This window comes from Heterocephalus glaber, unplaced genomic scaffold, assembly GCF_053883595.1.
Source record: "Heterocephalus glaber isolate CG9 unplaced genomic scaffold, H.glaber_assembly_v1.0 deba00001444, whole genome shotgun sequence".
Lineage (NCBI taxonomy): Eukaryota > Metazoa > Chordata > Mammalia > Rodentia > Bathyergidae > Heterocephalus > Heterocephalus glaber.
The window spans coordinates 19,077,116-19,091,092 of record NW_028258297.1 but is presented as its reverse complement, the minus strand read 5'-3'; the positions used below and the strand labels follow the sequence as shown (position 1 = coordinate 19,091,092).

The following is a 13,977-nucleotide window of genomic DNA, read 5'->3' as shown; positions in this document are numbered from 1 at the left end:
GAGTTCAGTGAAATGACTAATGTGTCCAAATTTGCACAGAAGTGGAGGAGGAAAGGGAAGGCTGGTGTAGCAAGCATGATGAGGTTACATTTTTCGGGCACTTCTGACTAATACACCGTCATATTTCTTAGCTCCCCTGTGCGGTCTTTGGCTTCAGTATCCCTTTTTGGTGTTTTGCAATCATATTTCAACTTCGATGGCCTCATTGCTTTCATGGACAATAACAAATTTATTTCATAGAAGACAGTATGGTGTTAAAATTATTTAGCCTGATCATCTCGTGGAGTTATTTCATGCTTATTTTTGATTATGTGTAATATAAATGTACCCTAATTACACTCACAGAATTGATGACATCAACGCGACAGAAAAATTTGATGCCCTGATTGCTTTCACATAGATTTTTTTTTTTTTTATTCTGGTTTGGTTTATTTTGCTTGGACTCTGGTTTTGTGCACACATCAGTGGCTTCTTTGGGAGAGGTATTAATGATTAAACCCAAACCACTTGTCGTTTAAAGTAATATGTATGTAGCACAGAAAGATGCCATTGTTCACCTCAACCATTCCCAAGTTTATTACTTGAAACTTCATTTCTAGGGCATGGAAACACACCCATGGAAGTATTCATTGTCAGATTTCTTTTCCACCAATTAAGTACTTAGAAGCTCTTCCTTTTTATCTTTGGCATGTCCTAGATGGATTCATTTATGTAGCTGAAAAAGAGTATCCTAAATAGACACAATATATCTTAAAGAGGCAGATGTTGCCTGTTATGCACAATTTGGGGGTTTTGCCAAAATTGATAGGTATTTTACTTGGAATTAAGAAAATCATCCTTTGCCTTTTTTAGGTACCAGAGCATAGTTCCTCTCCACCCTGATCGTTAAAGGATATAGATCATGTCAGATACTGTAATCTCTAATATTGTTGGCATTTTTGAGGTGGTTTTAAATTTGATTTGGAGTCTTTCCCAAAATGATGTATCTACTGTTAATTTTGTGACCAGTCCACTGTTTCGTAGTTAGAAACCTACTTAAATGAAAGTAGCTAATCATGAAAATAATTAAAATGGATTGAAACTTTTTTTGTTCTCCCATTGAAGTAATACTAATTGCAATTATAATTGTTTTTTAGATTTGCCTACTGGCTGGGAAGAAGCATATACTTTTGAAGGTGCAAGATACTATATAAAGTGAGTTTTTCCATTTTTTTCCTTCGATAATTCAAATGCTGTGATTACTCTTTGGCTGAATGGTTGTATATCCAGACATAGTCATGATTTCTTAAGGTTTATCATATATAATATAGACTTTATTTTATATAGTGTTAGAATTCGGAGAGAAAAAATGGCATTTGTAGTTTTCTTAGGTTATTTGCCTGTGTATTCATTGGTTCATTGATTTCAACATTAGATCATGTATGGCCACATTTAGTTTTGGTACTTCTTTATATATTCCTGGGTAGAGCATTATAGTTTTTTGTCTTTAGCTATGCGACAAAATTTTGTTCCGTAATTATTTTACTGACAGAGCAAATGAAAATCTGAATTATGTTACCATCTTTTGTTTTTAAGTGAATTCTGTTTATTTGTATTTTGACCAGAGCTGTTAATAAGTAGCAAAAGTGATATAAAGCTAGGTACAATCTGATGAACAGTGACAAAGCTGAAAGTAAAAACAAACAGCAGTAAATGGTGAATATTCCACAGGTATTCGTTCAGCAGTTTATAATTTTACTTCAGTTTATTTAAATATGTCTAAGTGATTGTCTTTCACTATTGTGCTGGTGTTTGAGTAAAAGGCTTTTAGTAGAACTTAAGAGGAAAGATGACTAGATACTCCTAACCTTAAAACCAGTTCTATTAATTGAACTAATTTCTATTCCAGTGTAACTTGGTAGTAGAGAAAGATACAGTGCTGGAAGTCAATATATAGGAAAGATTTAATCTCCCAAGGGAAAATATAGATGAGTTTGTCTTTGTTTTAAGTTAGAAACTGTTTAAAAGCTTTGTTTTTGTTGTTTAAAATTGTTTGGTATAATTTTAAGGAGCTGAGTCTTGAAAGAGAATGCTGAAATACAAAATTTGGTAAAGATTTTGGTAGTTTATTAATAATAACATGCCTAACTGAAAGTACATTTATTTCATTGGGCCTAGTACGTTATTTTTACCAAGTGACATTTTACCAACTGATCATGCTTAGTTCTACTAAATTATAATTACTTGTATGATTCTCTAAGCTTTTTAGAAAGGATATTTATATAAAATGTCAAAGTATATTTATAGGTATTAGGAATGGTTGCTTTTAGATGTAGAATTAGAGAAAGCAGAGGTGAGAAACAGGAATGGAGTGTTGTTTTAGTGTGTTCCTTCTCTGGATTTTTGTGGTTGTTAAATTTCTTATTTGGAGGTTAGTCCATGCCCTAAAAAATGAAGTAAAGTGCAATCATCAAGTATTTTTCTAGTGATTGTTTTCATCTTGAATTAAAATGAATTTTGTTTCCATGAAAGGTATGTTTTCCCTTTTTGGATGTAATATTGGTATTCTAAAGAAAAAGTTTTTTTTTTTCTTTTTTCCCTTTTTCAATGAAATTTCGACAATTGTACATTAAGTCTAGCTGATTTAACAACAGTAGGTAGCACATCAGTTTATTTTAACTTCTGTAGATGTATACATTGTTGAATGATTGTTTTTTTGACAGTACCTAATGTCATTTTATGTAGGCTTAGTGTGTATGTTTTAATTTGGAACTGAGCTGTTTGAAAGACTGAGTTGTTTGTTTTATTAGCCATTTCTATTGGATTTTCTTTTGTTTTAACAACAAATTAGAATTTTGAGCGCCATGTTTAAGTAAGTTCCTTAGGAAAATTAGGGCAATATTAAGAAAGCTGTAATAATTTTACTTTAAAATAGTTTTAAACTAGTAGGTTTTAATCATGTAGTATTAATAGCTAATGATGGTATCCAAAAGTAGCAATACAGTAAGTTACACTGCGAAAGTAATTCACTGTAAAATTGAGTGTAGAAATACCACTCATTGAACTTCTTTTAAGTAAACTAACCATTTAAAAATACAGGATTTGCTGAATGTGAGATGCTACTGCTTTACCTTTCTGGGTCGTGTCATAAGAATAGTTTCTTTAGAGATTAGTTAATCCCTAATTTGGGCTATCATTTCCTAGAAACTCTACACTTGCATTATAATTAGGAATGCTTTCTCATTCTAATATGATAGAGGCACTATTTTTATCTTAAAATTTTACAGAATGTTTGCCCATGTATTATCGTCTGGATGTCATTTTAATCAGGGAAGTAGTCAAGAGGATTATTACTTCCATTGTCCCACCACGTAATAAAACAACAGAAACATGCCTTTGGAACTTATATTCTTCAAAGACAGCACAGTGAGAAGCAGCAGGAACATGAACTATATTTAGAATATTCACCATGGGAGAAAAGGTAGTGGTCTGAACTAAGGAAGTGATTATATTGGTGGACTGTTTTCATTTGTTGTTTCTTTCTTAGATGAAGAAAAGAGGTTATTGGTCCTTATAAGAAAAGGAGGTGATAGAGTGGGCAGGGGGTGGACTTTGCTCACATGGGAATACCAGAGGCCCATAAAAGACATGCTGGTCTGTGGCTAGCCCTGATCCTGTTTTCTGGAAGGCTCCCAGAATAACAGAGACTTAAGAGAACTTGAGTTGTCTCTGCTTTGGTTCTCAAATGTGAAGTACCTTGGACTCTCAGATTATTCCTTTCCTGAAAATAGTGCAGTCCTAGGTAGAATTTATATTTGGAGAATATTTTAGCATTGATGGTTGGATTTTCATGGGTCCTAAGGTAAAGAAAACATTGTAATGGAGGAGACATAAAAGCTGGACTGTGTTCTTGACCTTCTTACAACTTTGGAGCTCCAGTCTTCACATCTTCATATAGGCCAGTTGGAAAATCAACTTCTAAATACCATCCCATTTATAACTTTGTTTCAATTTTTTTCTGTTCTGGGAATTTACAGTACTCTAGAAAATGATGAATTTATTCACAGTGCCAAGAGGAGATGATGTAGGAAAGATGGAAATCTGTGTAGCTATCTTATCCAGCTAAACTATTTTAATCTTCTTTAAGCTTTGTATAGATAACTTCAGAGAAGTGAAGTATGTAGTGCCAGAGTTGTGTGCATTTTCTCTGTTGCTGTCTTTTGTGTTTAACATTTCCTTGTAAAGTGTTTGTATTGTTAGCTTCCCTGCAGAGCTTTCTGGAAACCAATAATAATTTTAAAGTCAACAAAGAACCTGATTAGAGTAAGAGTTGTATAGAACTAGATGATCAATTTACTTTACACACTTAAAAATTGGTTTTTTAATATAAGTCCACAATTAGGTAACAAGATAGATAATACAGAGAAGGTATTTTACTTTGCATCTACTGACCAAAACAGTGGTAATACATGAAAATTTTAAAGACAAATGTTTGTCATACTTTAATTTTTTATAAGAAAAACTAATTTTCATGCATCTTAATCTAACTTACCTCCAAATTATTTTTGTGTTGTATGTGTGAATACATACACACAGTTTGAATTTGATTGTTGGGTTTCCATACTGCCATTTAAAACAGTTCGTGCTGTATGTTCAGGAATAATACTGAAAATTGTTATCAGTGAATTTTGTAACTTACAAAGGACAGCTTTAAATATTTCATTTTCTGTTTATTTTTTATAACTTTTGTTTGTTCGTTTGTTCTTTTTTAAATATTCTCTTTTCTAACTAGGTATCAGAGGGTAGCCCAAAAAGTTCAGAAGATAGTCTTACTGTATTTGAAAGTTATAAAGCCATCTGCCTACAACTTGAAAATGCTGCTTAATGACTCTGTAATGACAGGTCAGAGCAGTTTAAAATGGATATGTCACTGACTATTCCTTAGTGCTTCAAAGCTTTACAGTGGTTAACCTAAAGTGCCAAACATCTTAAAACAATGCTCTGAATTGTGAGAAACTGTTCCAATTATTTAAAGGTCATTGTTTTTTATGTGGCAGGGCTAGGAATCAAAACAATATTTTCATGGTAGTAAAACAGCATGCAGGTTTTGTGAGGTAGTTTTATATGGCCTTTTTCTTAAATTTAAAGTTCTGAAAATCAAATTATTTCTTAGATATGCAAATAAAACAATGTTTTGTTTTTGGCTAATGAAGTTTCATTTCATTGTCTTCAATAGTTTGAATCTAATGTGTGCTGAGAATTCCAGAGTATCTATAATGAAGGGCTTTCTGGAATGAAATAGACATTTAAGGTGGTAAGAGTTGAAAAAAAAATATGTTTGTTCATAGATTATCACAGTTCTAAATAATGTTAATGAATACAGGGGAAACCAATACATAGCTACTTTAAGAACATTAGAATATATTAACTATTTGATATTTAAAATTGTTTTGTAGCTTAATATTACAATAATGATAACAGATTTTTTTTTTATTTTTTTGGTACTGGGGATCGAACTCGGGTCCTTGTGCTTGCACAGCAGGCAGTGAAACCACTAAGCTAAATCCCCGGCCCGATAACAGATTTTGATTGCTGAAACAATAGAATGTCTAAGAACAATTTGTGGACATTCAGTTTCTTTTTTATGTTCAGGTCTCAGCCTTTAAGGAATTGGTAATATACAGAAAAACATGTAGTGTATTAAAAAGGAGTGTGGTATAGGGAACATGGACTAATTTAGTGGTAGGCGCCTCGATGTAGGATTGAACTCATATAATCATCACAATAGTCTTCTTACCTTTTTCTTTTTATCTCCTTCACTTTTTTAATGAAACTGAAGCTCTGAGAAGCTAAGGACCTATTTTCTGTAGGCCATAAAACTTTACTGTTAGTCATTAGTACTCAAATTAAGGTCTAAAACGTCTTTGTATCTAAAAATACAGGACATTGTACACTAGTAGGTCCTACAGTATATGTCCCTTCAGGAGTTGGTTGCTTAGGATTAAAGGTGTAGTATTCATGCAACTCTGTGGTGTTAGGGTTGGTAGATGAACCTACAAAGAGAAGCTTGCTCAACCCACCCAAGAGGCTCTGTGGCGAGGTCATTCCTTTATCTTCACTCAGGAGTGCTTAGTAAATGCCATACATTGTTCTAAGAGCCTGGGGATATAATGGGGACCACCCAGCAGGTACCCTACCTTCTTAGCCTATAGTCTAGTGGGAGAAACAGATATTAATACCCAAAAAAATGAAACAAGCATGTAATTTTTTTTTAAATGACACTTTCATTAAGTACAGTATGCTGTGACAGAGTAGGAAAGTTTACCACAAATAACTGTTGAAATAAGATGGATTTCCAGCCATAGTAGACTTTGTTGTGGAATTCCATTCCCCTTCTTTTAGCCCCAGGGCCATGACTTAGTTTTGCTCAGTGTCCTTTCCTTCTAGTTGTATCTCCCATGGTACTTCTGCTCCTAGTCTTGAAAGTTTATCAGGATAGGACTGGAGGAGTCCCCAGAGGCTGAGGATAAAGCTGGGAGGTGAAGCATTGCCTAGAATGCACAAGGGCCAGGGTTCAGTCACCAGCAACACACACACACACACACACACACACACACACACGCACACGCACAAGTCCCTACAATTTGAATGGTTTTGAGAACACTTTTTGGATTTCTCAAGTGTTTTTTCCCACTCCCCCTGATCTGGATAGACTCCTTTGTTTTCTCTAACTCTCAAAGTTGTATGTTTAGAAAGGGGAAGGAAGTGAAGAGAAGACAAAAGGTTGAAAGAGTTATGGAGTTGGAGGTGCTATAGACTGGCTTGGTATAAATATCCTTGTATTCCTGTCTTTGACAAATCTTCTCTTGTGACCTTTTTATTTGTCTATGACAGTAAGTTGGTGAAAAGTTATATGTATGTGTGTAAGTTGGAGTTAAGAGTATAGAAAATGATACTAGTTACTGTCAGTTGATGTCATAAGAATTTGCAGGAAAGTTGGGAGAATTAGGTGAGGCTGTCCTAGAGAGGCTTAAAGAGGAAGCTGAGCTAGGCCCGGGTTTACAGATGGGATCAGATGGGCTGATAGGACCGCAGTAGTAGGCTGAATTCATGCAGTGGAACAAGGGTAGTGTCTAATCAGTACTGATAACTGCTGTGTTGGTAGTGTTAATGTAGAAAATGCTGTGATGATAGGTAAATTTAGGAATGCTGTTTGGAGACATAATGACTAGGCATCAAGTGTGAGGCAGGGATTTTTTTTCATAGGCCTACCATTGAAATTTTGGTTTGATTTGGTTTGGTGTAGCATTTATTACATTTTAGGGAGATTTCAGTGTAGGCATCTTGGGTTAGACTGTGGCAAACTTGGAGTCAGAGTGCTCAGCGCTCTGCCACAATCTGGGAGTTGGTTGCTGCAGCCAAGTTGGTGACAACAGGAATAGAAAGGGAGGTGGCCATTGATCAAAGATATTAAAGAGGAGTTGACAGACCTTAGAAGTCTTGGTGAGCAAGGAGGTTGGCAAACAAAAAGAGGTCAGAAGCTACTCAAAACCTTTGTTTCCCAGTGGCTGTGAGAATGATAGTACCCTTGGCCAGCAAAGGGCATAGATGGCTGCAGGGAGGGGAGCCCTAGGTGGACGTGTTAACGACGGTTTTGTTTTTGAGCTGCTTACCTTGAGAGGTTGTTATTATTTTGTGGCTAAAATCTGACCTTCATAAATGTTTGGGCTCCCAATATGATCTTCTCTCCATCTCTCATAAATAAGCAAAACAACCCTCTCTTTCCTCCAAAAGTGATATCTCGACTACCTAAGTGACCATCTACCTATATAGAGATCCAAGCTGGGAATTTTCATATTCACCTAATTATCCATTTAGCAAAAACTGATTATTTACTAAGGGTCAAGTACTTTAGGCTTGAGAATGAAACAGACACAGACCCTACTCATAATGAGCTTATATATATTAGTGGGAAAAGTAAGTAAAATAATCAGAAGTTTATTGTGGACTGTGATAAATGCTATGAAGTATAAAGTGATATTTTAACTGCATATATTGAGAGGTCTTGGTCCAGTGTGAGGGTGGCTGGATGAGACTTTCTTAGAAACGTAAAGAAGTTAAGCTCTGCACCCCCACAGAGTAGATTAGGATAGAGCAGTGCAAAGTCACCTGAAAGTTAAACAGCATCCTGCTCTTGAGAGTGGCCCATAGCAGAGCCACATCTGAGGAAAGCCTGAGGCAGGGGCTCATGTGGTATGGAAGGAGAATGCTGTGGCAGAAATTGCTTTGTACCAAGCACCAAGGAGTGAGACACAACTGCTTCTGGTGATTATCTCAGCAGCAGGTAGGTCTTCCAATGAATCCTTCACACATGTGCACCCTTTCCTTCAGTTCTCTTCCATACATTTTGAATTCACATGCCTTAGTGATGACAGATACTGTACATCGGTAAACAAAATAGATCAAAAACCCGTGTATTCCTATGGAGTGGTTGTGGGCGACAATATCGGACAGAGTAACGATAAATATATTTTATAGTTGGTAACAATATGTCAGTGCTCTAAAGAAAATAGAGCCAGCATGTAGAAGATCAGGAGAGGACTCGTAAGAAGTGCGTGTGGAGAAAAGGAAGTGACATCAGAGAAGTGCAGGAGGGTGTGCATGTGGGCTCATCGGCTGATGTAAGGGCCATGGCTATTACTTGGGAAGGGGAGCCGCTGCGGGCCTGAGTAGAGGAGACATCATCTGACCTCACCCCTGGAAAGCCTCCTCCTCGTTACTGTTTTGAGAGATTTCAAGGGGCTGAAAGTGTCCCCCTGAAGAGTAAGTTCTGCCTCCATCATAGCCTCTCCTTCATAGCACTTAACAGGATTATGATTAAATATTTAAATGTGTAATGCCCATATTTCTTTTAAGCTGCCAGTAATTCGTAAGTTACACCATTGATTTGATGACAGCTTTTTAGGGAAGAAAAAAGAGAGACATGACTATATTAAATAAACATTAATATGTTTAAAAAGTGCATGTTCGAATCAAGAAACACTTGTTTAATACCGATTTCCCCCACACTCCAGATGGTAGGTAATTTTCATAAAAAGTGATCTTATTCATTGCTGGATTTACAGTTCCCGAGCCTAAGCCTTTGTCATAGTATATCTTCTATAAGTGTTTATTGCCTGAATGAAAGAATTTTTAGAAGCATGTTATTCAGAAATGTTACAATTTGCCTCTTTGTGAAATTTAAATTTCTGTCTATGTGACATTTATTTATCGTAATATGAATTAGCGAATCAGCTGTGTCATTTCTTTGATTCTACCCTGAGAGACAGATATGATATTCAGAGCTCTGATTGTACAACCTGACCCATGCCAAAGCCGAGATGTTACAGGGACCTGTAAGGCCTGTTGGGAGAAACTGACACTCAGATCTTGCCACTGACCACCCCATTTCCCTTGGAGAACTTGCACAGCTTAGGCATGAGCTGAAGTTAGGAAAACAAGGAAATGGCGAAGTTTGTGCTAATGTGAGTAGTATGGATAAAGCAAACGTAGGCCAGATCTTGAAGCTGAAATCAGCTGGTAGAAAGTTGGGAGAAAGAGCAAATGGCCTTTGGGAGGTGCAGATGGAACCACAGGGGAACTCTCTGGCCACTTAGGAGTAGTCTATGAGCTACTTGAGATTTTTTTTTTTTTTTTAGCATTTTTGAGATAAGGTCTCGATATGTAGTTCAGCCTGAACTTGAACCCACTATGTAACCCAGGCTGGCCTCAAACTGTGGCGATCCTTCTGCCTCGGCCTCCTAAGTGCTGGGATTACATGCATGAAGCACCATGTCAGGCTGAGAGTTTTCTGAGTTGGCCAGTAACTTCAGAAGCATCCAAGAGAATCTCAGTGGTGTGAGCTTTTTGAATCAGGCAGACAGGCTCATAATCATCTTATCCAGTGCCTGGTGTGTGATGGGCAAGTTAGATGTTGGAAATGAACACTCAGACTGTAAGCAAACCAAGTCTTTCATTTTTATTTTAAATCCAAAAGTCTTTTGCCTTTTCCCTTTTCATCTAGCCAGGGCTCTTCACGTTACAAATGTCAGTTACCCAAAGCCAATTAGTATAAGCAAAAAGGGAACTTCATTTTCCATATTAATTGCACAAGTGACAAATGAATTCTTGAAAAGCCTTCCTCACCTACTGGTTTTTTTCCACAGAAAGCTTCCTTCTAGCCAGAAAATGATTGCCTGTAGCATTCTTATACACCCTTGTAGCTTTTTAATCCACAAAGTAAAGTTCCTTTTCTAGTTCCAAATGAAAACATCTTGGACAAGAACATTGTCCACTTCCGATCACATGTCCATTCCTGGAGCATATATTGGCCCACTGGTCCTCAGTAGACTTCTTAGCTGGAGCCAAGGTGCCACTATTGGCAAGCTCCCTGGAAATGTGGTTAGAGGAAGGCCTAGCTCACCGTAGAAAGTCAAGGTGCAAAAGATTAGTGAATTGGAGGTCTCCTGCGGCTCCCTTGTAGGGTAGGAAGACAGTGAATCTGAACATGTGTAAAGTGAGACAGGATATGATACTACAGTGGTCTTCAAGGAAGCTCTTGCCTTACAATGCAGAGGGAGCAGTTAAAATACATGGTTGGCTCAGGGTTGGACCTGGGAGAATGAAGAGAAAGTGTAGAATTCTGAGGAAGAAAGAATAGAAGCCCGTCCTGGGCTGGGTGTCCTGAGTAGGGGAAGGTGTGGACAGCAGTGTGGTACAGTGGCAGTGGAGCCTCACTGTGGTAGAAACCTCCATGTGCTTCTGTGGCAGGGCACACGTTCCCTCCCCGCATCTGAAGTCACTGAGTGATGCTGCAGTCCTTGTGGGCCTGCTCCTCCCCATCCCTTCCAGACCGGGATTCTTCACACATACGATTTCTTTGAATAGTCTTAGTTCCCCCCCAAAAGAGGAGTTGCCTCTGAGGTGAAAATTTGGCTTTAGTATGTATACTGAGTTGATTTCAACAGCTTTTAACTTCAACAGCTTCTGCTAATGGTTGAAGGTATACTCAGTACCCATTTTATTCAATATTTAATATAAATCTGTTGAACTTAAAATTTGAAATGGCACACTTTTTTTTTGCACTGGAGATCGAACTCAGGTCCTTGCGCTTGTGAGGCAGGCAGCGGAACCACTGAGCTAAATCCCCAGCCCTGAACTTAAAATTTGAAACAGTAAAGTAGCACAGTATGGCAAAATTTTTGAGTAGAAACAAGGAACTCCTTACTCAGTTTTCATAGCACAAAGAAATGACACAGGGAAAATACCATGTTAATCTTAGTGTATATTTTTTCTCTTGAAAATTCATCTGTTTTACTTCCATGTATTTTGAAAAAGCTGTCCTATCACAGAATATAGATGCATTCTAGTAATGATGGCTTTTTAACTGTACATATCTAAGTGTACACTGATACTTTGATACACGTAGTGAAATGGTTACAACAGTCAGGCAAATGAGTGTAGCCATTGCCTCACAGATTCTGTGCATGTGGGTGTGCGAGGTAAGAGCACCTAAAATCTGTCTTCTACAGATTGTCAGTGTACAGGATGATGTAAAGTTTGGTTTCCATACAACATGTTAGATCTCTCACTCTTCGCACAAAATTGTAACTTCGATCTGTAGTCTCCCCTTCTACTCTGTATTTTTTTTTTTACTCTGTATTTCTATGTATTTGGCTTTTCTCTATTTTTCCTTTTTATAAAACTTCCAAATGTAAGCAAAATTATGTATTATTTTTCGTATTTGGATTATTTTTCTTAGCACAGTATCCTCCAGATTCACCCAAGTTGCTGCAGAAGGCAGAGTCTCCTTTTTTTTTTAAAGGCTGAATAGTATTTCATCCCATTTTTCTTATCCATTCATTTGTTGTTGGACACTTAGGCCATTTCCATAGTTTGGCTGTTGTCACTGAGGCAGCATGAGCATGGAGCACAAATGTCTGTCTCTACAGAATGCTGATTCCATTACCTTGGGGTAGATCCCCACAAGTGCAGTCACTGGAGTGGATGGTAGTTCTGTTTTACTTTAGGGGCAGGGAGTATCTTCATACTGGTTTCCACAATGGCTGAACCAATTTATATTCCCACCAACCATATACAAGGATTTTCCCACACACACACACATCCTTTCCAGTACTGTTTGTCTTTTTTATAATGATGGCTTTTTTTTTAAGTTAGTAAAAGAAATATCAAAGAATAATTCCAAATCAAGTAATGAGTGTATTTTATTATGCATACTTCTTTTCTAGCTCATTCATTGTTTTTTTTTTCTTGTTATAGAACACACAGAAAATACTAAAGGGTATAATGAGGAAGAAAATAAAAATAACCCACAGTCCTATTAGGCAGAGAATTATACTAATACTATACCAGTATTTCTGTATATATGTATATTAGTACTGTGTCAATTTCTATTTTCATTAAAGTATATTGTGTCCTTGTGTCATTATGTATTTTTTTAGTAGAATTTTAATAACTATAATGTTATGGCTTATGAATATATAATAATAATTCCTCTACTTGTAGGTGGTTTTGTTGTATTTTATGCCAGATTGGTTTGCAAAATACCCATATTTTATACTAGGACTGCTGTTTCCCACTGCTGAATAAAACTGTAGTGTGGTTCATGTATGAAGAGCATAGTGTCTACCGGTGATCAGGGTAGTAGTATTCTTGATCACATGTGTGGGTAGGTAGGTAGATATCTTTATATATTTCAGTGTCTGGGTGTGGGTGGGTTTGAGGGAGGAAGGGAGGGAGGGAGAGAGAGAGGAATTTAAGTGCTTAAACCTGAATTGTCAACTTGACCTTTGGATTAAGTCTTGCGATTTAAAGAGTTATTATCGGAGGCAATATTTGAGTAAGAGTAGTTATGACACATTCTACAGTTTCACGGAAGGCTTACAGGAAGATGTTTCTGTTCTCCTGATAGTGGTATGGAGTGGTCATCCGTGCTTTCCCACCCACTCCATGCTCGTTTCTGCAGGAGGTTATTGGAGTCAGAACTTTAGTGTCCATCCTCTACTCATTTCTTTCAATTTATGAACTTGTACATACATACATTTCAACAAAATGAGGCTGCCCTCTATGTACCATTGTTTAATTTTCTTTTTAATAAACATCATACATCTTTTCTACTACTCTTAGTAGTTAGAGGCCAACATCATTCTTTCTGTAACTTCAAAGTATGATTTGTTTAGCTCTACCTTTATTTTTGGACTCAGCGTGCATGCGTGCATGTGTCTGTGTATGTATGTGTCTGTGTGTGTGTGTGTGTGTGTGTGTGTTTGAGCTAGGGCCTCACAACATAATCCAGGCCATCTTTGAATTTACTATATACCCCAGGCTGGCCTTGAATTTACAATCCTCCTGTCTCAGCCTCCTGAGTGCCGAGACAACATGCATGCACTACTATGCCCTGCATGTTTCCTTCAGTTTCTAAGAGTGTTGTAGTAAACATAGACATAAACTTTGTGGCCCTATGCAAATATTACACTAAAATAATTCTTAGATGTGGAATTGCTGTGTTAGGCTTTATATATGTATTTTGGCTTTTAATACATATAGCGAAACCTTCCTAAACACCGTAAGTGGGGTCTAAAAATAAAACCCTAAAATGACTAGAATGCCTAATTCTCAGACTAATGGAAAACATTATTTTTCTTTAAGTGTGGAGGCACAAAAAAGCCCAAGAAGTAACAAATGACAGTGTGTAAAACTGCATAATGGATCAGAAGCCCCAGATGATACCGGTGCGTTCACTTCTGGGAATTGTGGTTGAGCCTGCTCTTGGGGGTACTTGGCGATCACATTCAGATGGATTTGGGGTTTACTGTTAGGCAGCTTTATTCCCCATTTTACTCTTGTATCAGCAGTGTACAGGTTTACCCTTCACTTGCGTTCCTGCCAGCACTTGGTATTGCCAGACCTAAGTTTTGGCTAATGTGATAGGCAAAGTGG

The 13,977-nt window shown here is 37.1% G+C and overlaps 1 protein-coding gene across 19 annotated transcripts in view; it reads left to right on the top strand.

Moving 5' to 3' along the window:
* Positions 1–13,977, top strand: part of Plekha5 (pleckstrin homology domain containing A5) — a 231,805-nt gene that overhangs the window by 1,364 nt on the left and 216,464 nt on the right. For all 19 annotated transcript variants that reach the window (XM_004845798.3, XM_087213499.1, XM_021259124.2 and 16 more), the window contains one exon: positions 1,137–1,194. In XM_004845798.3, the coding sequence (XP_004845855.1) occupies positions 1,137–1,194 (58 nt within the window). The remainder of the gene's footprint in view (positions 1–1,136; positions 1,195–13,977) is intronic.